Source organism: Sciurus vulgaris (genome assembly GCF_902686455.1).
Source record: "Sciurus vulgaris genome assembly, chromosome: 4".
NCBI lineage: Eukaryota > Metazoa > Chordata > Mammalia > Rodentia > Sciuridae > Sciurus > Sciurus vulgaris.
Genome location: NC_136464.1, coordinates 19,855,576 through 19,878,924, shown reverse-complemented (window position 1 = coordinate 19,878,924; position 23,349 = coordinate 19,855,576). Strand labels below are relative to the sequence as shown.

Genomic DNA, 23,349 nt, shown 5'->3' with positions numbered 1-23,349 from the left:
AGATCTCAAAATTTGCTTAATTTCAACTCTAGTTTTATATGGAGGTTATGTTGGGTTTAGGAGGATGTTTTCCCCTTTGTATGCTTTTCAACAAAGAAGTCTTTCTGAATCTTTGTTTAAAGAAATAGACTCCAAATGCCATGTTGGCATAAGTTTGATTGCTTCAAATGTGGTTTTTTCCCTCCTTTAGGGGTATAGAACGGGCTATGCTTACAGGCATCCCCTTATCCGAGAGAAGCCTAGACATAAGAGTGATGTGGAAATCCCAGCCACTGTGACTGCTTTTTCCTTTGAAGATGATACAGTGCCACTCTCTCCTCTCAAATACATGGCACAGAGACAGCAACGTGAAAAAACAAGATGGCTGAACTCACCAAATACTTACATGAAAGTGAATGTGCCTGAAGAGTCTCGAAATGGGGAAACCAGTCCCAGGACCAAAATCACAGTATGGCACCATTTTACATAGTTTTGCCTTTTGAAGTATCTTGCCTAGTTAATTCATGAATTGAATGTCCTATTAAATTATTAGGAAAGTATAATATAATGTTAAAATAATATTGCTGCCATTTACTAGGTATTAATTTTAAGGTGCTGCTGCAAGTGCCATTCATGAATGATCTCATTTAATTTTTCTAATAAGATTGAATGCTGTTTTTCTCCCTACTTTAGAGATGAGAAAACCAAGGACTAATCATTTTTTAATGATAAAGTCAAGAGTTTGAATGCCAACAGTCTGAAGTCTGGCCTTACCAACTACATGATACTGCTGTGTAGTTTATCTTGTACTTTTGAATCAGAACTATAAAAGTTATAAATACCAAATAATTCCAGAGTTGCATGAATTACTATGCTTTGTTACCATTAGGCAGTATCTTGTATTTAGAGAAATGAGTTATTTTCTTTTTTAGAATTTTGTTTCAGATTTGTTTATTGGTAGAGTATACTTACCACCAAGTTTTTCTCTATTCAAAATTAGTTCATTCTGTTATATAAATCAGTAACATTCAATATGGAAAAGCCTAGACATTAAAGGTTTTTTCCCTAGTCTATAAGATTTCTTGTCTCTAGTATAAGAACATAATTAAGTGCATAAGTTCTCCAGAACTCATTTTATTGACAGAGATTGGTGGTTAGCCATCATTACTCTTGTTAAATATTAGCCTACTCTACAGGTTGTAGTATGGAATAAATGAGAATTAGGTAAGATCCTTCCAACCCTGTGGTTCTATTGTGTTGTGCACTACAAGATTACACCATTATAAAATGCTGATTAAGGGCTTGACCTTTTCTGTCAGCCAAAAATAAAAAGCAGGGTCTGGAAAACTATCTTAAGAAATTCCTTGAGTCCTTTTCAGTGACTTCTTGGCCATTCTCATTTGATGAAATTCAGTGCAAGGGACAGAACTCTGAATGTGAGTTAAGGCAAGATCACACTTACTCTGAGCTGGAAATGGTTTCTCCTTTGTATTTTCAGGTATCAAGAGAAGAAAGTTCAATTAGCAGTGTAATTGAGTATTCATGTGAACAGTAACAGCATCTGTTCATTATTTTTTTTAAACCGAAGTGAACACTTTTGTGAGTTTATTTTCTAACTGATATGTGGTATGAATTAATTGACCACTAAGATACTACTTAGTGAAATTCTTCAAAAGATTGGTGATATATGCCTCCCTTGAGACTATCAACAGTTATTGAGCAGCTGTGACTATCTCCTTAACACTTAGAAGTTTCATTCTAAGATATTTTTTGTTCTTTAGTGGATGAAGGCAGAGGACTCCTCTAAAGTTAGTAGTGGAACACCTATCAAAATTGAAGATCCCAATCAGTTCGTTCCTTTAAACACAAACCCAAATGAGGTACTAGAAAAGAGAAATAAGGTAAGATGTGGTCCTCTGTGGCCAGAGAATATATTTTTATTGTTTCATATTTAAATCACTGATTGAATATAATAAGTAACAAACTTAGGAATATAGAAAAATTTGACTCAGTAATTTAAGCTTATATTGAATACCTCCAGCTTTGTGCTAGTCATTACTGAACAGCTACATAAGAAGTATTAACATATTTCTGTCTTGGAGAGCCCTGGCATTAGAGGGAAACAGTTCTCTAACAGTTTAAGACGATAGGAAATCACCAGCCAGGAGGGTAGCAGAGATTGATGTGAGCGTTAGGATGGTGAAAGGGATCTTTTCGGAGGTTGGCATTGAAGAAACTCTTACTCAGAAGTTTCCATAATAAGCTTTTATGAAAAGAGAAAGCAAAGGTCATCTGCACAGTTGCCTCAAGAACTTGTTATTGTTTCAATTCAGATTCGGGAACAAAACCGATATGACTTGAAAACTGCAGGACCACAGTCTCAGCTGCTGGCTGGAATTGTTGTGGATAAGCCTCCTTCTGTAAGTCTGAAGCAACTGTGATCTTTGTTTTTGATCTGCTACATAATTTCTTGCTTCTTAAATATGAACCAAGTTAAAAAGTCAAGTAATCCACAAGACTCAATCCCAATTTCCAGAGCCAAGCACTTTCTGTTCTTTTAGCATTTACCTTCCTGTTTATAAATAGCATCTTTATTCTGCTTTCTCTTAGTTTATCAATTTTTAAACCTCAACTATATTTCATCAAATTTCAAATAGCATTATTTTGTGTATCGTAAGAGAGAGAATTCTATTGTAGGAAGCCGTAAAATTTTAAGGTGATTCCTAATTTCAGAGGCAGAAAAACATGGGGAAAACTTCATCATAAAAACAATAGTTACAGGGCTGGAGATATAGCTCAGTTGGTAGAGTGCTTGCCTCATAAGCACAAGGCCCTGGGTTCAATCCCCAGCACCACAAAAAAAAAGAATATGCATTAAAAACAGTAGTTACTAGCCAGATGTGGCAGTGCACACCTGTGATCCCAGCTACTCAGGAGGCTAAGGCAGGAGGATCCCAAGTCCAAGACCGCCTGTGCAACTTAGCAAGACCCTGTCTAAAAAAGTACTGGGGATGTGACCCACTGGTCAAGCTCCCCTGGGTTCAGTCCCCAATACCATTTAAAAAAAAAAAAAAGTAGTTATGCCTCTTTTGGAAGATGAGGACTTAGCCAATCCGCACCATGCTTCCTTTTTGCCTATACCCCATTCTCCAGTGAGGTGAATAGGGAAGGGGACCCTGAAATCTGCCATCTTCTTATTCAGTCTTTTAAATTATCCCATTTTCAGCTCTTCCTCTCCTGAATCTTCTGTGATACCCGATGCCTCTAGTTTCTGAGCCTTACCAGACCTGAGTACGCTTCTTGTTTGCACTGTTGTTTTGGGACTGAGGCTTCAACCCTATCCACTCTGCTACCTGCTCTCCATCTTCCAAAACTATATTAATATTTCTCACACTTTGTTTTCTCTTTTCCCATTCTTTTTTTTTTATTTATTTTTATTGTAAACAAATGGGATACATGTTGTTTCTGTTTGTACATGGAGTAACAGCATACCATTTGCATATTCATAAATTTACATAGAGTAATGATGTTTGATTCATTCCATTATTTTTTCCCTTCCCCTCCACCCCTCCCACCTCTCTTTTCCCTCTATACAGTCCCTCCTTCCTCCATTCTTGTCCCACTCCCACCCCCCATTAAGAGTCATCATCCACTTATCAGTGAGATCATTCCTCTTTTGGATTTTTGAGATTGGCTTATCTCACTTAACATGATATTCTCCAATTTCATCCATTTGCCTGCAAATTCCATAATTTTATTATTCTTTATAGCTGAGTAATATTCCATTGTATATATATACCACAGTTTCTTTATCCATTCATCAATTGAAGGGCATCTAGGTTGGTTCCAAAGTCTGGCTATTGTGAATTGAGCCGCTATGAACATTGATGTGGCTGTATCTCTGTAGTGTGCTGATTTTAAGTCCTTTGGGTATAGGCCAAGGAGTGGGATAGCTGGGTCAAATGGAGGGTCCATTCCAAGTTTTCTAAGGAATCTCCACACTGCTTTCCAGAGTGGCTGCACTAATTTGCAGTCCCACCAGCAATGTATGAGTGTACCTTTTTCCCCACATCCTCTCCAACACCTATTGTTGCTTATGTTCTTGATAATCGCCATTCTAATTGGGGTGAGATGGAATCTTAGTGTAGTTTTGATTTACATTTCTCTTATTCCTAAAGATGTTGAACATTTTTTCATATATCTGTTGATTGCTTGTACATCTTCTTCTGTGAAGTGTCTGTTCATTTCCTTAGCCCATTTGTCGACTGTATTATTTGTATTCTTGGTGTAGAGTTTTTTGAGTTCTTTATGTATTCTGGAAATTAGTGCTCTATCTGAAGTATGAGTGGCAAAGATATTCTCCCACTCTGTAGGCTCTTTGTTCGCATTGCTCAAAGTTTCCTTTGCTGAGAGAAAGCTATTTAGTTTGAATCTATCCCAGTTATTGATTCTTGCTTTTATTTCTTGTGCTATGGGAGTCCTGTTAAGGAAGTCTGATCCTAAGCCAACAAGTTGAAGGTTTGAACCTACTTTTTCTTCTATTAAGATGCAGGGTCTCTGGTCTGATTTCAAGGTCCTTAATCCATTGTGAGTTGAGTTTTGTGCAGGGTGAGAGATAGGGGTTTAGTTTCATTCTGTTGCATATGGATTTCCAGTTTTCCCAGCACCATTTGTTGCAGAGCCTTTTTTTTCTCCATTGCATATTTTTGGCACCTTTGTCTAGTATTAGAAAATTGTATTTATTTGGGTTTGTGTCCGTGTCCTCTATTCTGTACCATTGATCTACCTGTCTGTTTTGGTGCCAATACCATGCCGTTCTTTTCCCATTCTTTTGTCTTAAAAGTGTATACCTTTTTTCCCCCTGTTCCTTTACTATCATGTAGGTGAGTTTGGGGAGGAACCAAAAATAAATGCATGAGTTCAGTCTGCCAGGTATTGCTGAAAATCCCATTAATTTCTTTCCAGGAGAAAATTACTACAAATATATTTTCATAGCAAATTTAAAGACGTTCTTTTGGTACATTTTCATTTTTCTCAGGCTTTTTTACAAAGGGTTTTGAAATGGAGCAATTCTTGGTTTCTCAGTTGAGACTTACTAGAACTTGTCTTAGTTTTGTTTTATTTATGTGTTTATTTTGCCAGGGATTGAACCCAGGGGCATTTAACCACTGAGCCACATCCCCAGCCTGTTTTTCTTACTTTTTATTTTGAGACAGGCTCTCACTAAATTTTTTAGGGCCCCCTAAGTTGCTGAGGCTGACTTTGAACCTGTGATCTCCTGCCTCATCCTCCTGAGTTGCTGGAATTACAGGTGTGTGTCACCACACCTAGCTGTCTTAAACAAGAAAGATTAGTAGGGGCTGGGGGTATAGCTCAGTGGTAGAATACTTACTTAACATGCACAAAGCCCTGGTTTCAATCCTTAACACCACAAAAATTAATGAATTTACCTGTACAGGTTTATTGAAGAAAACCATGCTGACAATTTTAGCTCATTGGATAAGTAGTCCAAGAGCATTAATCTGAAAGGAGTATTTTAAACAAAGCATGTTCGTCATTTTTTATGATTGTTGTGGAGTGGGGCGTCACATACATCATAAACATACTTAGATGTTTATGTATTTGAGAACATATATGTATATACAAAAAGTTGAAAGATATAAATAAAATTCTTGGCAATGAGTCTGGTTTTCTCCTTTGTAAGACCATGCAATTTGAAGATGAGGATCATGGCCCACCAGCTCCTCCTAACCCATTCAGTCATCTCACAGAAGGAGAACTTGAAGAGTATAAGAAGACAATCGAACGGAAACAGCAAGGCCTAGAAGGTTAGTTGAGTTTTAGGTTAAGCATAGAATAACTACACTAATAACAGTAGAGCCCTTGAGTCGATTGAAAATGTTCAAATAGATTTGAACATTTCATAGTATATGGCTTTTTAAAAACTTTTTATTTTGATATTATTATACATTCAAAATATGTGGTTTTAATGCTTTATAAAATCTCTGTTCCTGGGTATCTGAAGGTACCATTATGGTCACTTCAAAATCAAAATTTAAAACAAACTGGTAGAAGTCTGATGTGACTTTTCTTAAGCTCATAAACACTCACTCTAGCACAATTCAGTTTTTCTGACTTTGAAACTCATAGTAGATAATCTGTTAGTATTATAGCTAAGAATGATTCATTAAAACGTTCTAGCTAATTTAACGTTCTAGCTCCCTTTTCTTCTAGAAGATGCTTTTTAGCTGGGGTTCTCAGTCTTGGGGCCTTGGACAAGCTGTAGACAGTCTATGAGCCACCTGAAAAGCATATGCTTAATTATATATGACATAGAGGTTCAGCCTGGTGGACTAAGAAGTCTGTGACCCCAAAAGAGGGTAAAAGCTTCTGCTTTAACTCATTCACAATATACAGTTAAAGTTTTACTCAGAGCAAAACAGAAGGAATCAGTAAAGACTTTTTGTCCATGTTAAGATCCCTATAGGAAGAGCTAATGACACCTGGATCTCCAAGGAACCGTTTTCATCAGTTAGTGCCTGTGTCACAGAAGCAAATCTTCCTAACTCATTAATGTACTTACACTAAATGTTCTAAGTGGTATATTGAACTTATTTATTCTGACATAAGGATAGAAGCTATTGCTGTTTTTGGTCTTTGTAAAATGTCCCTCTTTAATTTCTTGTTTTTTGAAAGCCTAAAGATGCCAGGTAACAAATACTGTACTCTAAAACCATCACCTTTTATATTTACCTTTTGTAAATAGTTTCTTTTACATTCATTATGACCTCCTGAATTAGCTCACTAATATTGCTCTGACAGGAATCACTAATTGGATATTGTTCAAAAATTCAGTGAAGCATTCTACCTTATTAATGTGTAGCAGCATTGGTGAGGCTTCATTATTCTTTTCATCTGGCTGCTCAGTACATTTTGGGTTTCTAACATTAGCAAAAGCTAAATGCTTACATATGATTTGCCTGGGCTGCCAGTAGCCATGCTTCCTTTGTAACCCTGTATGTAAAATTACTATTAGCGGCAGGAAATTGTAATACATTAATCACCTCTTAGTGCATCATTATGGATAGATGGAATAACCATTAGCATAGCATGCTCAACTCATAGCTGAAGAATTTATCATCTCTGTGTATGCAGGCATTTGATGTACGCACTAACCTCCCTGAACTCTTACGCTTCTTTATTTTGTTTGCATGGCTTTTAACTAAACTCTCATCCAACAGATGCTGAGCAGGAATTACTCTCAGATGACGCTTCATCTGTTTCACAAATTCAGTCTCAAACTCAGTCACCGCAAAATGTCCCTGAAAAATTAGAAGGTATTCAATGTAATTTCCCATAGCATTCACTGAATAGTCTTGAGTCTCCCCGTGTCATTTGTTTTCATGTAAGAAATTGAACTCCTGATCACAGTAAGTTTACCATGAATTTTAGCTAAAATATTACAGTAATTTTACATTTCTTACTAAATGAGGTGCTACTTTTGTCCAGCCATTGATACTTTAATCTGAATTTTGGCAATCCCTTGTTCTTAAGAATTTGTGGAATTAAAATTGGCTTGTCATGCATCTTCCAATCAACAGCATGAAATCTTTTTCAGTTTTGATTGCCAAATGACACCAGAACTAAATAAAAATATTTAAGTTGTCTGCCTCCTTTATACTGACTTAAAATGAAACTATGTGTCTCCAAACCAGAATTATCTAGCTTTTACTCTTTGGATGAACCACTTTGTTCTCTTTCACCTTTATATCATTTAAGAAAATTAGCTTCATGCTAATAGAGCCATAATTTATTAAAATAATCATGTCTTCATCAGAATTAAAGTAATTCCTTAGTACATTGCTAAAACTTTGCAAAATAATATAGACTGTTAACTATGTGAAATAACCCAAAAAAACCCTCCCCTTTTGTAGAAAACCATGATCTATTTTCCAAGAGCTTCATCTCCATGGAAGTGCCTGTCATGGTTGTAAATGGCAAGGATGATATGCATGATGTTGAAGATGAGCTTGCTAAGCGAGTGAGTAGATTAACTACAAGCACCACCATAGAAAACATCGAGATTACCATTAAGTCTCCAGAAAAAATTGAAGAAGTCTTGTCACCTGATGGCTCACCTTCAAAGTCACCATCCAAGAAAAAGAAGAAATTCCGTACTCCTTCTTTTCTGAAAAAGAACAAAAAAAAGGAGAAAGTTGAAGCCTAAATAAAGTCTTTTTATAATTTTTATTACTACAGTGTGACATTGCACATTTAAATGCCACATTTAAGTTGATCGTTAATATACAGTGGTAGAACAGATTTGGGGGTATGGAGCAAACTGGACTTTAAGAACTGGAAAGAGGTTTTACTAAAAGAAAAACATTATGAAAGAACTTTCAAATTCATCTCTTATATGTCCAAAAATGACATTGAATTTTTAAAAAGTTGCTAGTTTTAATTAGCTCTGCCCTCATGAAGTATTTTAATTCACCACAGATACCTGTCTGAATTACTTCAGGCCTTCTCTGTAATATCCGTTGGAAAGAAATTGCCAATGAACAAGTGAGAATTTTTATTTCTCAACACCTGCTTCACTTGGTAATCAGATTATAATTTTTTACCATGATTATTGACTGTATCTTTTGGGTCCCCATTGTTTCAATGGGCATTAACAGAATGCTTTAAAAGCTTCTAAGACAAGAATCTATAGCATTAGTATACACTGGCACATAATTTTTTAAAAAGTTTTAAGAAAAGATTCATTTGAAATTTTATTCATATTATAAAATTTCCTCACCTGAAGTAACTTTGTTTGCCAAAAAAAGTCATTTTAATAAACTATAATTTTTGAAAACTTCCTTTTTTATTAGTTTAGAAAACCCCTTATTTTTCAAAAAAGGGGATTTTATACACATAACATGGGATATTTAGTTTAACTGGCAAAAAAAAATTTTGTATGTTGATGTTTGTATACCATTCAGTATAAAAGTGTCATATGCATATTAGCCAATCATTCAACAGTAGAGCCTATTTGAGACTGCTTGGTACTAAGTATACTTAAATATAATTCAAGAATCCAGGGATTTTGTATCAAACGAGGATTAGAGCATATAAAGGTATATCTAGATTCATATTTGAACCTTCTAATGTATTTTTCTCTTAGTATTGCTAACGAATGAAGAAACTCTCATAAGGTAACCAAATGAAAAGAATGAAAGGGAAAGTGAAAAGGGAACAAATGGTGGGATGTGAAAAGAATTCTAGTTTGAGAATGATACCATGGGATAGCAAGTTACTGGAAATATGTCCCAAATTTCTAAAATCCTGCTTCTCTGCCAAAATCAATGGCTTGTTGATATTTGAGTTTTTTTTTTAAATCCTTCTAACTTTAGAGAGCAGCAGTAGAAGAAATCAGTAAGTCTCATCCCACCACTGAGAAAACTACCACTTCTCAATTCTTACAAACCTTTTTTATCTTTTCAGTTAATCTTTCTAATGTAAATACAAATTTAAACCTAGACTTAATATAGTTTCCCTCCCCTTTTCCAAGTGATGTCACAAATCTGTAAAATCAGTGATCCAAAACGGTCAGTGGGTAAAAATAATCCAAAGTGTTCTGGAGGGTGAGTTGGCATGCACAAACTCACATTGACTACAGTGTGTTCTGGGCTGGTTCTGTGTGAGTGTGATGCAGAGTTGAAACAAAACCTGGAAATGTCATTCTAGATCTCACTAACTACTGGAATCAGTGTTCTAATCTCTTAGTGGAAACTTTCAGTTGCTTAACTGTGTATTTGAGGATTGTTTTACGTTCTACATCATTTGTTGTATTACAACATATGTAGAAACAGTAACCTGTGAACTATGCTTTTCCATAACTTTTTAAAAATATATATATCTAAATGAATGCAATGTGCATAAATATTTTTTAAACGCCACAGTAAACTATTGCACCTTTTGCTAATGCCTCTATTTACTTGCTTTGGCATAATGAATGAGCCAATGAACCTGTGTCCTGTGGAAAAATGTATAAATGTTATCTGATATTGCTCTTAGATGTTATGCTAATTAATGTTAAATCACAAATAAACAGTATTTTAAATATATGGATTTCGTATCACAGGGTTTCCATTTGGGACTGCTTATTTATCTGCTTTTTGTGGATGTTGAGTTTAGTACTTCAATGGAACTAAGTTTGATCCCTCTGAATAAGAAACAACTTAATTGTATTTTCAAATTAGTTGAAAATTTACATATAAAACAGATATGTGAGACCATTCTCGTTTCAGCTCATATTGGAGGAAATATTCGCTGAGAAACCTATTTTTTGAGGGCTGGCACTGTAGTGCAGTGGCAGAGCACTTGTCTGGCATGTGTGAAGCACTGGGTTCAATCCTTAGCACCACGTAAAAATAAACCAAATAAAGGCACACTGTGCACGTACAACTACAAAGAAATAAAATTTTTAAAAATTTGTTTAAAAATCTATTTTTTGATCGGGCATGGTGGCCTTAGAATTCTAATCATCTCAATTCTATTTATATCGATCAATGTAAAATGGAAGATGTTGTAAGATAGGAATTCAGTTTATACTGACCTTTGATTTTAAATTTATTATACAAATAATGTAAAGAAAATAGCAGAAAGACTAGAGAATAGTTTACCATTCCATTATATTAACATTGAAAATACTCTTCATTGCCTTCCAGCACTTGTCCAGTTATATATATATTTTCTATGTTGATAATCATGTGAATATAATTTCTGGATTCTTTTTCTACTTAATATAAAATAACCCACCCTAGATTTTAAACTAAAATCCCTCACATGAATAATTTCATGTGATTTTTTTTCCCCATCTTGTCCTAAAAATAGAGCTTAAGAGGGGGAAATCATGTTAATTGAGGGTTCTAGTTAATCGAAGTTTTTACTATACTTACCTATTATAAAAATGAAGGGCTTGGGCAAATAAGAATAGATTCATAGTCTTGGGCATATTTAATTATTACTTTGGCTTGTAAATAACCATGTGGTGAAAAATGCTATTTTAGAAAAATGCTCATTTCAGAGTTCCCTTCCATAAAGCAACAAAGACCATTATCTTCAGTTCTCCCTTGAGAATCAATATAACTTGAAAAGTAGTTGCCTATGCCCTTTCCTTTATTGATCAGTATTTTCATTCAACAGGAAATAAAGAGAACTGAATGGATAAAATTGTGGCAGCACTGGAGTCTTTTAACATTAGCTCCTTTTTAAAATATAAGCAGAAATACATGAAGGCACATGTTTTTTAAACTCAGTGGTATGTGCTTATATCCAAATTGACATCTTGGCCAAACTGGGATTTTAAGAACAGTCTTCTTTGTGGCCACTAGAGGGTGTAATAGACTCAATAATCCTTTATACTACCTTGTATTCAACTTCCCTTTCCTTAGTCTGTAGGCACCATGTTTGTTGTGAAATGCCCAGAACTTGGAAGACATTTCCTTTGTTGCTTATGCTCCTCAGTTATCCTCAACCCTGCTCTCTCAGCAGGTCCCATTTCACCAAAACAGGTATCACCTGCAGTTACTATGGAGAACACATTGAGAATGTTTAAGGCGTGGTCTCAGAAAGAAACTGAGAGGGAGTGACTCCTTGGAGGTTTCATGCCTGTGTGGAGCAATATAAATGCACCCTTTGATAATTGGCATCTTTTTGACCAAGGCGCTAGTTGATAGCCCCTGCCTGCCTCTTTCTCTCTCAGTAACTTCCCCCAACTTCCTCCCTCCATCCTCCCCCTGCCTCCCTCCCTGACCCCTCAAATGCTTTCTGTATAGCAAAGATAATGCTAAATGCTTTTCACACATTAGCTCATTCCCACCACCATCCCAGTAAAATAGATATTATCATCCACATTTTATAGATGATGAAGCCAAGTTTGAAAAGTTTGAAGATGAAAAGGAGGTGCTGGTGTTTCAGCCATAGATTCAGACTTCCAAAATTACCGGTGCCATCTGTGTGCTAGTCTCTTTGTGGCTCCAGTGTACATTTTTGTGGTTTCTTAAGGAGAGAGAATTCCCTTAGTTTGGACTAAGTTCAGCTATGGTGAACTCATGTTTTGATAGAAGTAGATTCAAGATAAAGCATGGACTTTGGGAAGAATTTTCCTTCCAACGAATCAGCCTAGAATGAAGAAATGAAGTGAGCTGTGGTGACAGCACCCTTAGGATGAAGAAGCTGCTTGTGAACCTTCTCCATAGCGTCTGCAAACATGGTAGTATCTGCGGCCTTTGCTTAAGAGGTGGCAGCGACTTGGAAAGAAAGCCTTTGTGTTTTTATTTATAATGCTGGCAGCAAGGGAAACATTGGAGGAAAGGATTCTGAAAACAGAAGGTAATTTAGTCATAGAGGTAGTTTTAAAGATCAGAAGTGACTGTAGCTAAGTGAGTATAGTTAGAGATGGTCTTTTTCAGAGAAAAAACCAGGGCACATAATGGAGTTCAGAACAAGAATAAGTTTTAAGGAACTTTTTAACAGAAAAAAAAATATATAGTATTCAAAGGGGGTTCATTTCTGAGATGACCATTAGGGGGCAATACACATCTAAGTTTAATTTTAGTTAATTGAGAAAACTCTTCAAAATATCTTTGGAGTTTGGATTTAGAAATTCATTCTAATTATACATTGCTAGGTGGCTAAGCTGAGGGAAGTTTATAGATGTCAAATTACTTCATTTGTTTCTTACAGCAAAGTTATCTTTTTTCAACTTGTGAGAAATTAATTCTTCAGAGAGGTTGTGCTTGGCTAACACATAGCTCAAAGGGGGCTAAGCCAGGACTCAAGCAAAGGTCTTCAGAATTTGCATCTCATGCTTTTCTACTATACAGCAGTCTCCCTTGGAAACCCATTGGATCAGAACCTAGGAATAGGTAGACGTAGTTTTCTAGAATTTCCTGCAAACTAATATCTAGAACTTTATGACAGGAATAAAGAGAAATACATTGCAAAACAAAGCCTGTAGATTATTTATCAGTAATTGTTTACCTAAAGTTAAGATTTTCCATGAGAATCTTTACTATTCTCTCATTAATCAACATGCTAATTTTTGAATATTAGAACCAGTAACTTTTTTAAAATAACATTTATACCTTAAATGACAAACTGGAAAATTTTGATTCTTCTCTAGAAAAAAAAAAAAATCTAGTGTAGCAGAAAAATAAGTGCTGGATATATGTCCCGTCCAGTTACTAAAAGGCTATATAATTTCTGGTTTGCTAAGTCTTGATACCAAAGCTTGGTGAAGGTTATTGATTATACCAGTTTTGTTTCTAGGTTTTATTTCTATACAAACTACCTTTAGGTTTGGACATTCTTTAGTCAGTGTTGACTTTACTTACAATGTAAGAAAATCCCTTATTTTCAGTCCCAGATAACTACAATCACTAGGCAAAATACTAGTTCCCTTCTAAACCCCCCATGCCTTAAAATCAGTAGCATTGGTTGTAGTCACCAAATTTGAATATGCATTGAAGAATGTTAAATTTCTAAAGAAATTATTCTAAGATTTTTTTAAATGTGTTTTTGAAGTAGGAAATAACATACTACAAACCTGTAGCATGCAATGAACAGACATTTAGACAAGATTTTTATTTGTTAGTAGACTGTTCCTTGGAAAGAACTCAAAATACGTCAGTTCTGTAGAAAAACTACTTTGGAATATTAGCTAATTGGATTTCTTAGACCAAACAATGTCCCCTTCAGGTTGATATTTAGATGTGAAATTTTCAAGAAAATGAGGATTTCCCGAAGCAATGTAATACACACCCCAGCAGATGGGGTTGGAAATTAAGTATGTTATAAAATGCAGGAGTCGGAGGTGGGCTTTGTGATCATCCCTGAGGGATTCTTAACGTAAATGGTCTTTTCTGGGTTTAAAAAAAAAAAAAAGTAATGACATTCCCAGTCTGGCCCTGAAGCTACAGTGCTGCTAGCCCCCTTCTGATAATTTGCCAGCCATGGTCTATCCTTAAAATGGGAGCGTTTTCTTTTACAGACAGATAGAATCTAAACCAACACATTATTTTTCCTGTAGCAGTCGTTCCTGAAGATTCTCACCAAACAGGAGCTGTGGAGGAAGTAGTTGCACTCCATACCTCACCCCTTTCCTGTTGAGTAAGACTCTGGGGGTTGGATTGCAGTGGTGACTGGCGTGATAGACTTTGACTTCGGGATAGATGACCTCCTCAGTTTTATGAGAGAACATGTAGATACAGCCAACTTGTTGGCAGGCACAGGCAAACTCTTCCAAAGGTGTTTACTGGACTAACAAGGTTAAACATTACTTCCTACCTGGTTTCTATTTTGGAAATGTTGGCTTCAGTTGTTTCAAGGGAAAGAAAGGTCATTTGAGATTAAGACACCCAAGAATATATCCCAAGCATCATCCATGGGTCCTCAGGGGGACAGGGAGGGGTTCCCATTGCACCTGGATTTTTCAGTGTGTCACGCCTTTTAGATTAGTTTTAAAGCTATCGTGTGGTACTTTTTTTGAAATATCTTTTAAACAGTTTTATATTTTAGGATTGTGTATGAAATTATTTCATATGTAGTTATGGTCTTGTCTATTTTGACCTTTAGGTTAATATTGAGCAAGAGTGTATACACATACACTTGCCAAAGTCAAGCTGAGCATGGCTCAATTAACTGCAAAGCAGGGCAGACTGGGTGTGGCAAGCTCTGGAATTCTTCCCACTCACTGAGCAAAGTCAGGTGTTAGAGGAACAGCTCCAACTGAAGAAGCTAGTAGCAAGTCCAGCCCAGCAGGTGAAACATGGAACCTGGAGGACCTGACAGTCCACCAAAACAGTCTGGAAAAGTGGTCTGCATGAGGGAAGCACAAGTCCCAATCAGGAAAGCAGGACAGCAGAAGCACTGAAGGATGCATAGGAGCCCCAGCCACAGGCCAAGCTTCAAGAGCAGTGCTTCCTCTACTTCCTGTGGGGTAATGGCAAGATCAAGGCAGGACCTCAGGCTTACTGGGACAACTATAGTTAGTTCTTCAAGACAGGAACTCAGATGTAAGAAAAGTGACAGATGGGGATCCTGTTGTCAGAACTGAGGGACAAGATCCTGCTGAGAAGGCCAGGAACTAGGCAGTGCTCAGAGTCAAGACAAGGCCTAACTGGTCTGGTGGTAGGCTTGGCAGAACCAGAAGCTAGAGCTACCTCAGCTCCTTCAGCTTCAGCAGGACCAGGCCTGGAGACCGCAGCCAGGTGAGCAGGCCATAGAGCTGTGGCTGTCGGAGAAAAGCACTGCAAAAACGGGGGAAGGGCCTGACCTGGCTTTCATACTGAAAGCACCACGGCCATGAGACCCAGCCATGGAAGAGGGCAGCAGAGCTGGGATTGCACCAGAACTCAAACTAGGAGCGCCAGCAGAGACCAATGAGCAAGCGCAGAGTGCTACCAAATCTCTACAGTGAAGATGGCCCTGTGTTCCTTACACACTCATTTACCCTACCTGGAGGCGGTTTCCCACAGAAAAAAAGTGAGCGCTAGGGGTGGCTTCACAGCACCCCTCTTATTTGGAAGCACTGTAAGATGTTCCTGGAGAGCACTGATTGGACAGAAGAGAATCCGAGTGTTTGGTCCATTTTCCTCCCTTTTCTGGAAGAAATGTGCCTATGACTGTACCAGCAAAATGGCTTGGATTCCACATGGCTTGTCCTCCATAGCTCCCGTGGTGGTGATCGCCTTTTGCGCTGAGTCAGAGGCTGCTCTGATTTGGCTTACCACATTTGCCTAGAAGTTACCTCTCAGCTCACTCCTCCAGCTTGCAACCAGGGAGAATGACTTTCTTGGGACCTTACCTGAGAGAACTCAGTTTGTGATCATCATCTGGGGCATCCAAGAACGAGCTAGGCCCACAGTCCTCTGCACCCCGTTGTCTGTACAATACCCAACCCTACACCAGGAAAGCAGGGCCTCCAGGCACCTTCTCCTCCTGGCCTCACTGGTGGGAGGCAGTTTCTGTTCAAGAAAATGACTTATTCCTTTACCAAATCCCGGTAACACTTCAGGATCACATCTTAGCTCAGCCTACCTCCTTACTGATTATGTATCCATCTCCCCTATAAGACTGAGAGTTCTGGGACTGGAAGGACTATACCTTGTTCATTCTTCATTGTCTCCCATGCTGGGTCAAGAATAGAGTCAGCTTTTCTGTTGCTCACGTACTACATTCATGACATGTAGTACATGTACATAGCAAAAAGATGTGTTGTGTCTTAAATGGCATGCAAGTCAGGAAGTGGCTTGGTGTGAAAATCCTACTTGGTGTCACTAATCTAGAAGGCAAGCCATAGTAGTTACTATTTATCAAGCACTGACCATGTGTGGGCTTTAAACTATGTTTAACTATCTCATTTAAGCCTCAACCCTGCATTATAGGGTTATCTCCACTGATGGGAAACAGGTTTGGAGAGAGTTTCATTTTACCACCTCGTAAACAGTAGGTCCAGGAATCAAACGTCAAGTCTTTTCCTTGCTGTTAGGCAGGTTATTCACTGAATGCAGCCTTCTCAACCACTGGTAGCAAAGTCAGGTATTAGAACTTGCAGCAATGTCAGAGAAGCATCCTGAACCTCTCGTGACTTTTGGTGAGGAAGAATTTGGTGAGGAACCTTGCCTGGGCAACCCCACAGGCATTAACTAATTCAGACTGGGAGAGGCTTCCTGATCAAGTATACAATGTAGTTTGCATAGCCAAGAGCAATTTTGAGGTGTGCAAAGGATAGAAGACTGGGTACTGGGTCTTTTCTCAGCAAACCCTTTCATAGGTACACTAATAAAATTTCCAGTGATATGGTTACTGCATCCCAATCAGTAGTGCGGTTATTAACTGAAGGTTGCTGTCATTGAGGTTATCAATGCATTATAACTCCATGGGTAAAGTGTAACAATTTACTGAGCACCAAGCACTTTAAGTGGATGCTTTAATTTAATAAGACAAACCTCCATGGTAGGTATAATTTTTTCCATTTTTCAGATGAGAAAACTAGTTTAGAGAAGTCACCCAAGGTCACACAACTAGTTAAGCGTAAGGCTGGGGTTTAAACCTAAGGAATCAAATTTGAGTCTCTGATTCCCAAGGCTACCCACTGGATCTCTGGGAACAGCAGACATCACGTTAAGTACACCATTACATCACACTGGGTTCGTGTTTTCTTTCCCACTTAGCCAATTAGATGAGAGGATACTCTAGCTATGGCACATGATATGTTACTTGTTATCTTAATAAGCTAATAGTACTATGAAATTTGCACACTTAAAATTATTGTAGCATTTTTTTCAGTAATAAATCTCATAGTCTTAACAGCTTGTGCTCTGGAATCACAGAGACTTGAGTTTGATTTCCTGCTCTTCACTTTTCTATAAAATGTATATAATTGTACTAAAACCTCTTAATGCAGTTATAAGAATTAAGCAAGATGATAATATACACAAAACTTAGCATGGAGCCCTTAGTGTTGGTAGTATCACCTTTTTTTGGTCTCCTTATGCCAGGAGAAAACTACGACTGGTTATTCCTCTCACTGTTACCCATTTGAAATGCTGTCATTCCTATTCCTTGTAGAAGTCTTTGCATAACTCTCACCAGGTGTCCAGTCTTTGAAAACGAAGGTAAGTAGTGACCAGATAACTGATAATTGCCCTTTTCCATCGTTGGGAGGTATGGTTTGTGCCCTGGGAAGGTGATGGTTGGAAGAATTGTACACAATTTCTCCCAAACAAGGATGCATCTCAAGACCAGGGGGGTGCCTAGACCCAAGGCAGCTTCCCGCAGAGTCCAGATCACTGTGGTTCAAGAGCCTTTCAGTGGAAGCAGCTGCCTTTGGGCCTTTTGGACTAATTTCCTGGCTCTTTGTCCCTGGAAGACTGAGGGCCATCACACAGGGGTTGGTCATCTGGGGGCTTTGTGGCCCCAACTCTTTCATTTTGGGAATCTAAGAAAGTCTTTAATGAACAAGCTTAAAGAATGCTTCACAGTTGCAGTTTTAAATCTTAGGGATGCTCTGGTGGTAGAGAGCAGTCTAAGCTGTTCTTACGGCAGTCTGGAGAAGGTGCAGAAAAGGCAGTTTCATATCAGTCCTGGGCTGGGCTAGACATTAAGAAAATAAACATGCTTCTTAAGAAAAATCTGCATATACTCAATATATTGGTTGGGGTGGGGGCAGGGTGGAGTATGTAAAAGTCAATGGGAAAAAGAAGCCAAAGTTAAATTTTTCTTAGAGTTTGGTACTAATTTTATTTTTAAGAATGAATAAAATTATACACATTCATACTTAGAAGGAAAAGAAGAAAAAACATACCTAGACAATGATGATTTCTTAGTGGTGGGATTATAAATGTTTTTTTTTTTTATTTCCTTGCCTCTTTTTTTATATTCCAAATATTCAACAATAAAATACCAAATTCAGAAAATCAAAATTACAAGTAAAGGAAGGTGTTATTTTAGACCATATGAATGTTGAATATAAAAAGCACAGAGCAGAATAATTCCCCATTGTGTAATAAAAGGGAGAGACAATTTATATGATTTGCTTGTGTGTGTATAAAATACCCCTGGAAGTTTAAAGCCATACAAGGTTGACCACAGAAAGGGACCTGGCCTGTGGGGAGGGGCAGGATAGAGACTTTTACTGTATGCTCTTTTATTCTTTATTTTCTATCTAGTTCCTATGTTAAAAGTTAAAATTTTAAGATGCAGTGCATTCTTGGCATTTTTATGAAGTCAAGAACTCCTAAAAACGGTCAGAGGGTGTCTTTTTATAAGTGAAGCCACAGGTAACTGCTGTGTGTGTGCACATTTCAAATGCGCTCAGTATGACCTACAGAAGGTACAGCCCCTGCAAGACACCATCCACCATTCTGTATGATGTTACTTATGTAAAGGATGTCTCATTCGGACCCCCACACATACCAGAAACATAGGTATTGTATGGCCCATCAAGTGTCCATCTGTGCCCTGGCTTCCCAGGAGCATAGGGCTCTGTTCTGTCTTCACTCAGCTTTTCTGATTCAGTCAGACTCCTCCCTCAGCCTACCCTACTTCTTACTCCACTCTCATCTTTCAAATCTTAGCCTTCTACTTTGTTATAGTTATGCCTTTACCTCTGGGCGATCTCAAGATCTTTTTTAGAGGGCACTGGGCTTTGTATAGTTAACTCTTGTGATGTCACAATCACTTCAATGTGGATGCTTAAAACTGCATTTAATATATCTCACCATTTCTTTGGGTCAGAAATTCAGGAACCTTGCTTAGCATCTCTCAAGAGGCGGCCATCATCTGGAAGCTTGCCCACATTGGCAGCTCATCTTCCACAATGCCTGGCAAGCCCGGCTGGCTGTTGGTGGAGGGACCTTAAGTGCACCCCACATGGGCTTCTCCATAAGTTACTTGAGTGTCCTCATGATAAGGTGGTCACCAGAGCAGACAATCTAAGAGAGGACAGAGTGGACCACAATAACCATAGAACCATGCCTCAGAAGTCACACACCTCTTCCGCCATGTCGTAGTCATTAGGAAGTGAGTCATTAAAACAGGTGTGGTGGTGCACACCTATAGTCTCAGCTGCTCAGGAGCTGAGACTGGAGGATCACTTGAATCCGAAGTTTAAGACCAGCCTGGGCAACATAGCAAGACCCTGTCTCAGGAAAAAAATAAAAATTTTTAAAAAGTGAGTCACAGTTCAACCTGCAAAGGGAGGGACATTAGGTTCCACCTTCTAAAGAGAGGAGTGTCCAAGAAAAAACACCAGAGCATGATAATCAGAATTAGTCCATGATATCAAAGAAGTCAAATGGGAAGGTAGACAAGGGAAGGGCACAGGTACTGAGCCTCTCTGTCCTATACTCTGCACTTGACTGATTTCATAAAAACTTGTTCTCTGCTTTATAGATGAAGAAAGTGAGACTGTTAAGAAGAGGTATGGCTTGCCCAAGGTGTCATGGCCAGTAATATCAGAGGAGTATATCAAGCAATGTCAGCCTGAGGTCACAGCTGTGCCATCACCCGCCCCCAGGGGAAGATGGAAAGCACTTCCCAGTATTTGCTACTTCGACTTATCTAAGCCATGGCGATTTTGCCACCAGGAAGAAATGTGATTAACACTCCAAGCTGAATGAATTCTGACAGGGCTGTTTAATTTCTTTCTGAACACACTGGGATCAAGCAGGTGTTAACTCTCCCTTAGCCGTACCTCCCAAGTCTTCCGCTGCACCATGCCTCCTCTCACCCCGCCTCTTCCCATTACAGCTGTAGTGGCGTGGAGGCCAGTGGGGTCAATAGAGCACAGTGACACCGAGCACAGGGGTGTGTGAGGGCAAGGCCCTCCCTCTTGTGGGGACTGAGCCAAGTCCAGCAGGGTGGAGACAGGACAGCCCATCTGCCCTGGTGCCATGCTGGACTGTGGGCACCTGATAAGGCCAGGGAACCACCCTCCCAGCTCTGTCCGCTTCCAAATATAGATTTCTCCCCACACTGCTCTCCCTGATGCCAATTGTCATTTGGACACTTTCCCCTGAAGGTAGCTGGCTGCCTTTTCCCCACTGAAAGATGGAACCTGACCCAGGGCAGGGCCAGATCTTGGAGGTGACAGGTTGAGAGGTCAACAGCTATGAAGCAAGTGTGTGGATTCCCACCTCTCCTACCCCCCACGCCCTTCCCCAGCATCAGCCAGTTCATCCCTCTTGGGAAACAAACTGAAGAATTCTCGGGTGGACACTGTCCTTTACGTTGAGTGCTCATATCTTGAGAATCACTGGAATTTTGTTCCACTGGTAGTCTCAGCTCCAGGGCATATTTCCTTGCACAGAGAACTTTCCTTAGATTAGAAGTTTGAGGACCCAGAATCATTGTTGGGTCCAGAGCTGGAGTAAGAAGGTCAGTTGATCTGTTAACCAGGGCTCCTGTCTTTAAGGGCAGTGAAAACAATCCTGATAAAAGTGAAGCAGATGATCAGTTTCTGGAGATCCACTAAGGAAGCACACCGTCTGTGGCTGACGCGTACTGTGATGAGACATTTGGGGAAGACGTTGAGGTTTCTAGCATCCAGTGGTTGCCAAAGATGAAGGTCTGGTTAGCAGGCAGGCATTTTTTCTGGGTGTGGTTTGCATATTTGAAGCCTATTGCTGCTCCCACCCCACCTCACTTGGTGCTCCACCCTTCTCCCTCTGCTTAGCCTCCTATCTGAATAGAGGAGTGACAAATATTGGGAGGTTGTCAGCAGGCAAGGGCACAAGCTTCATATAGAAGGACCAGGCCTTGGTGTGCTGGGTTGAGCAGTATGTGTGGGGCAGGGGCTTCCTAGGGGTAGATAGAGCTCTCTATCTGAAGTGAGGGAGACTGGGAGGAGCTCAGCCCCAAAACCTGCTGCTGGCTGTCTGCCTTCCCCGCAGACCTTCACATTGGCTTTCAGGCCAGCAATTAAAGTTGAACTTCCTAGTTCCTGGTAGCTGGGGTTGACCCACACACTTGGAAGCACCCAGGAACTTGACCTGAATGAAGCAGAGTGAGTCCACTTCCTGCCTGGAGGGCAGCATGAGCCGGTGCCAGTCATGTTAAGTGCTGGTGAGAAGACCTGCCTCATGGTCTACTGCCCAACTATCAGCCATGGTGCTCTGAGCCCCAAGAGTGTGACCCGTGGCCCTGGAGGAGTCAGTCTAGTGGTAGAAAGTATGGGACTGGCAATCCCCACTGGCGCACCTGCCAGCTCTAAGGCAGAGAGTGGGGCTGCCCGGCCCACCGCCCTCCGGGAGGTAGGCACATGACACCCTGCCTATCTGTGACTGAGGAACCTGGGCGCCTACATGCATGCCAAACAACTTGCCCCAGCTCAGGTCAGTGCGTGGGGTCAGGGGACCCCGAGGGTGCCGTCTCTGCCTCTGAGCCCTCTGAGCCACCGTGTCTCTCCTGAGCCAAGTCGCCCTCCAGTGCTTGGCTCTTCTGTGCCTCTGCCCTGCTCCGCCCTCCTTCCTGAGGCTGGAGGCTGGGCTCTCTCGCCAGGGAAGCTGTTAGGGCAGCTCACATGATCCCTGCAGTGGGACAGGCTTTCCCAGAACAGATCAGGTGATCTGAAACTGGGCCGTGTGTCCCACAAGAAGGCAGAGCCTGGCCTGGTGGGAAGCTCTGGGCCCAGGGCTGTGTCTGGGGCTAACAGACTCTTCCAGAGGCTGGTGAGGGAGAGACTGTGGCTGAGAAGAAAGCAGATGAACTTTGGAGCCAGAAGCTCTGCCACAGACCAGCTGAGCCATCTTGGGCAAATGTTTTCACTGAGTATGGTTTTCTCAGCTGTGACAAGCATGTGTTCCTCATGGGGTTGACATCAGGGTTGAAACCAACGTGAGTCTGTGGGTTGAGGGCCTGGCACTGGGGATGGCCCACTCCAGGCATCCCGACCTTGTCCCTCCCTGGGATCCGCCCACTGTCCCTAACCCCACCTCACCTCTCTGGCGTCTTTCCTCTTCCACTTTCATTCTCTCCTCCTACGTGGCTGGAGTCCGCACAGTGGCCGGGGAGACAAGATTGAGCCTCTTGCCCTCACTGCGGGAGGAGCCGCTGGACACACCTAGAACTTCAACCAGAGAGGTTAACTGAGGCAAGGCCCTGAGTCAATCAGGGAACATGTATCCCGTGACAGCCACACCCATGCCTCTGACCTCCCCACCCACCCCTCCCTCAAAGGCATCTACGTGTCACCGTCCCTCACTCCCGACCTCCACCTGGGAGCTCCCACTCTGGCCTAGGAGTGTCAGGAGACCGCAGAGACCGCTGCCACGGTCACTTCCAGCTGGAGACTGCAGACTCCTTTCTTCCTCCTTCCCACTCCTCCAGCCCAGAGGAAAAGAGCGACAGGGAAGGGGGGCCAGGTTTGCCACGCTTGGCTGGCTGGCTTTCTGTGTGCGGGGTATTGAGGTGCCTAATTGACGGACAGCAAACAGGGATAAAGAGTTTGGGGCAGAGAAGAAGGGGGGTCGTCAGAATAAGGCAGGCAGAGGCCTTGGGGGGGGCGGGGGCGGAGGGTCTTGGGAGAAGACCAGATGGCTCCCTGCCATGTCCCCATCTGGGCCTCCGCTAACTCTAAGCCAAGTGTGCAGGCCCTGGTGGACAAAGGCTAGTGTGCACATGAAGGGCCGTGGGAGGTGTGGCCTGTGGCGGAGCAGAAGATGGGGTTCTCCCTTCTGTGTGAGGCCTGGCAGCTTGGGATTCCACTCCCAGGGTCCCGCCCCCAGGCAACAGGAGAGAAGTCCCAAACTCCCAGCTTGGGAGGGAGGAGGTGGCTCTTGCACTATCTCCACACTGCCCCTCAGCTCACCTGCCCTGTGA

General features: G+C 40.5%; 1 protein-coding gene and 1 long non-coding RNA gene across 6 annotated transcripts in view; both read left to right on the top strand.

Moving 5' to 3' along the window:
• ADD3 (adducin 3) overlaps nucleotides 1-10,092 on the top strand; it is a 115,249-nt gene extending 105,157 nt beyond the window's left edge. For 4 of the 5 annotated variants that reach the window (XM_079138673.1, XM_079138675.1, XM_079138672.1 and 1 more), the window contains exons 10-15: nucleotides 191-448; nucleotides 1,761-1,880; nucleotides 2,313-2,399; nucleotides 5,684-5,807; nucleotides 7,221-7,316; nucleotides 7,914-10,092. In XM_079138673.1, coding sequence (XP_078994799.1) covers nucleotides 191-448; nucleotides 1,761-1,880; nucleotides 2,313-2,399; nucleotides 5,684-5,807; nucleotides 7,221-7,316; nucleotides 7,914-8,206 — 978 coding nt within the window. In that variant the 3' untranslated portion in view covers nucleotides 8,207-10,092. The remainder of the gene's footprint in view (nucleotides 1-190; nucleotides 449-1,760; nucleotides 1,881-2,312; nucleotides 2,400-5,683; nucleotides 5,808-7,220; nucleotides 7,317-7,913) is intronic. The other variant, XM_079138676.1, reaches the window with a different exon arrangement.
• LOC306660446 overlaps nucleotides 1-23,349 on the top strand; it is a 356,489-nt gene that overhangs the window by 195,096 nt on the left and 138,044 nt on the right. The window lies entirely within an intron of this gene.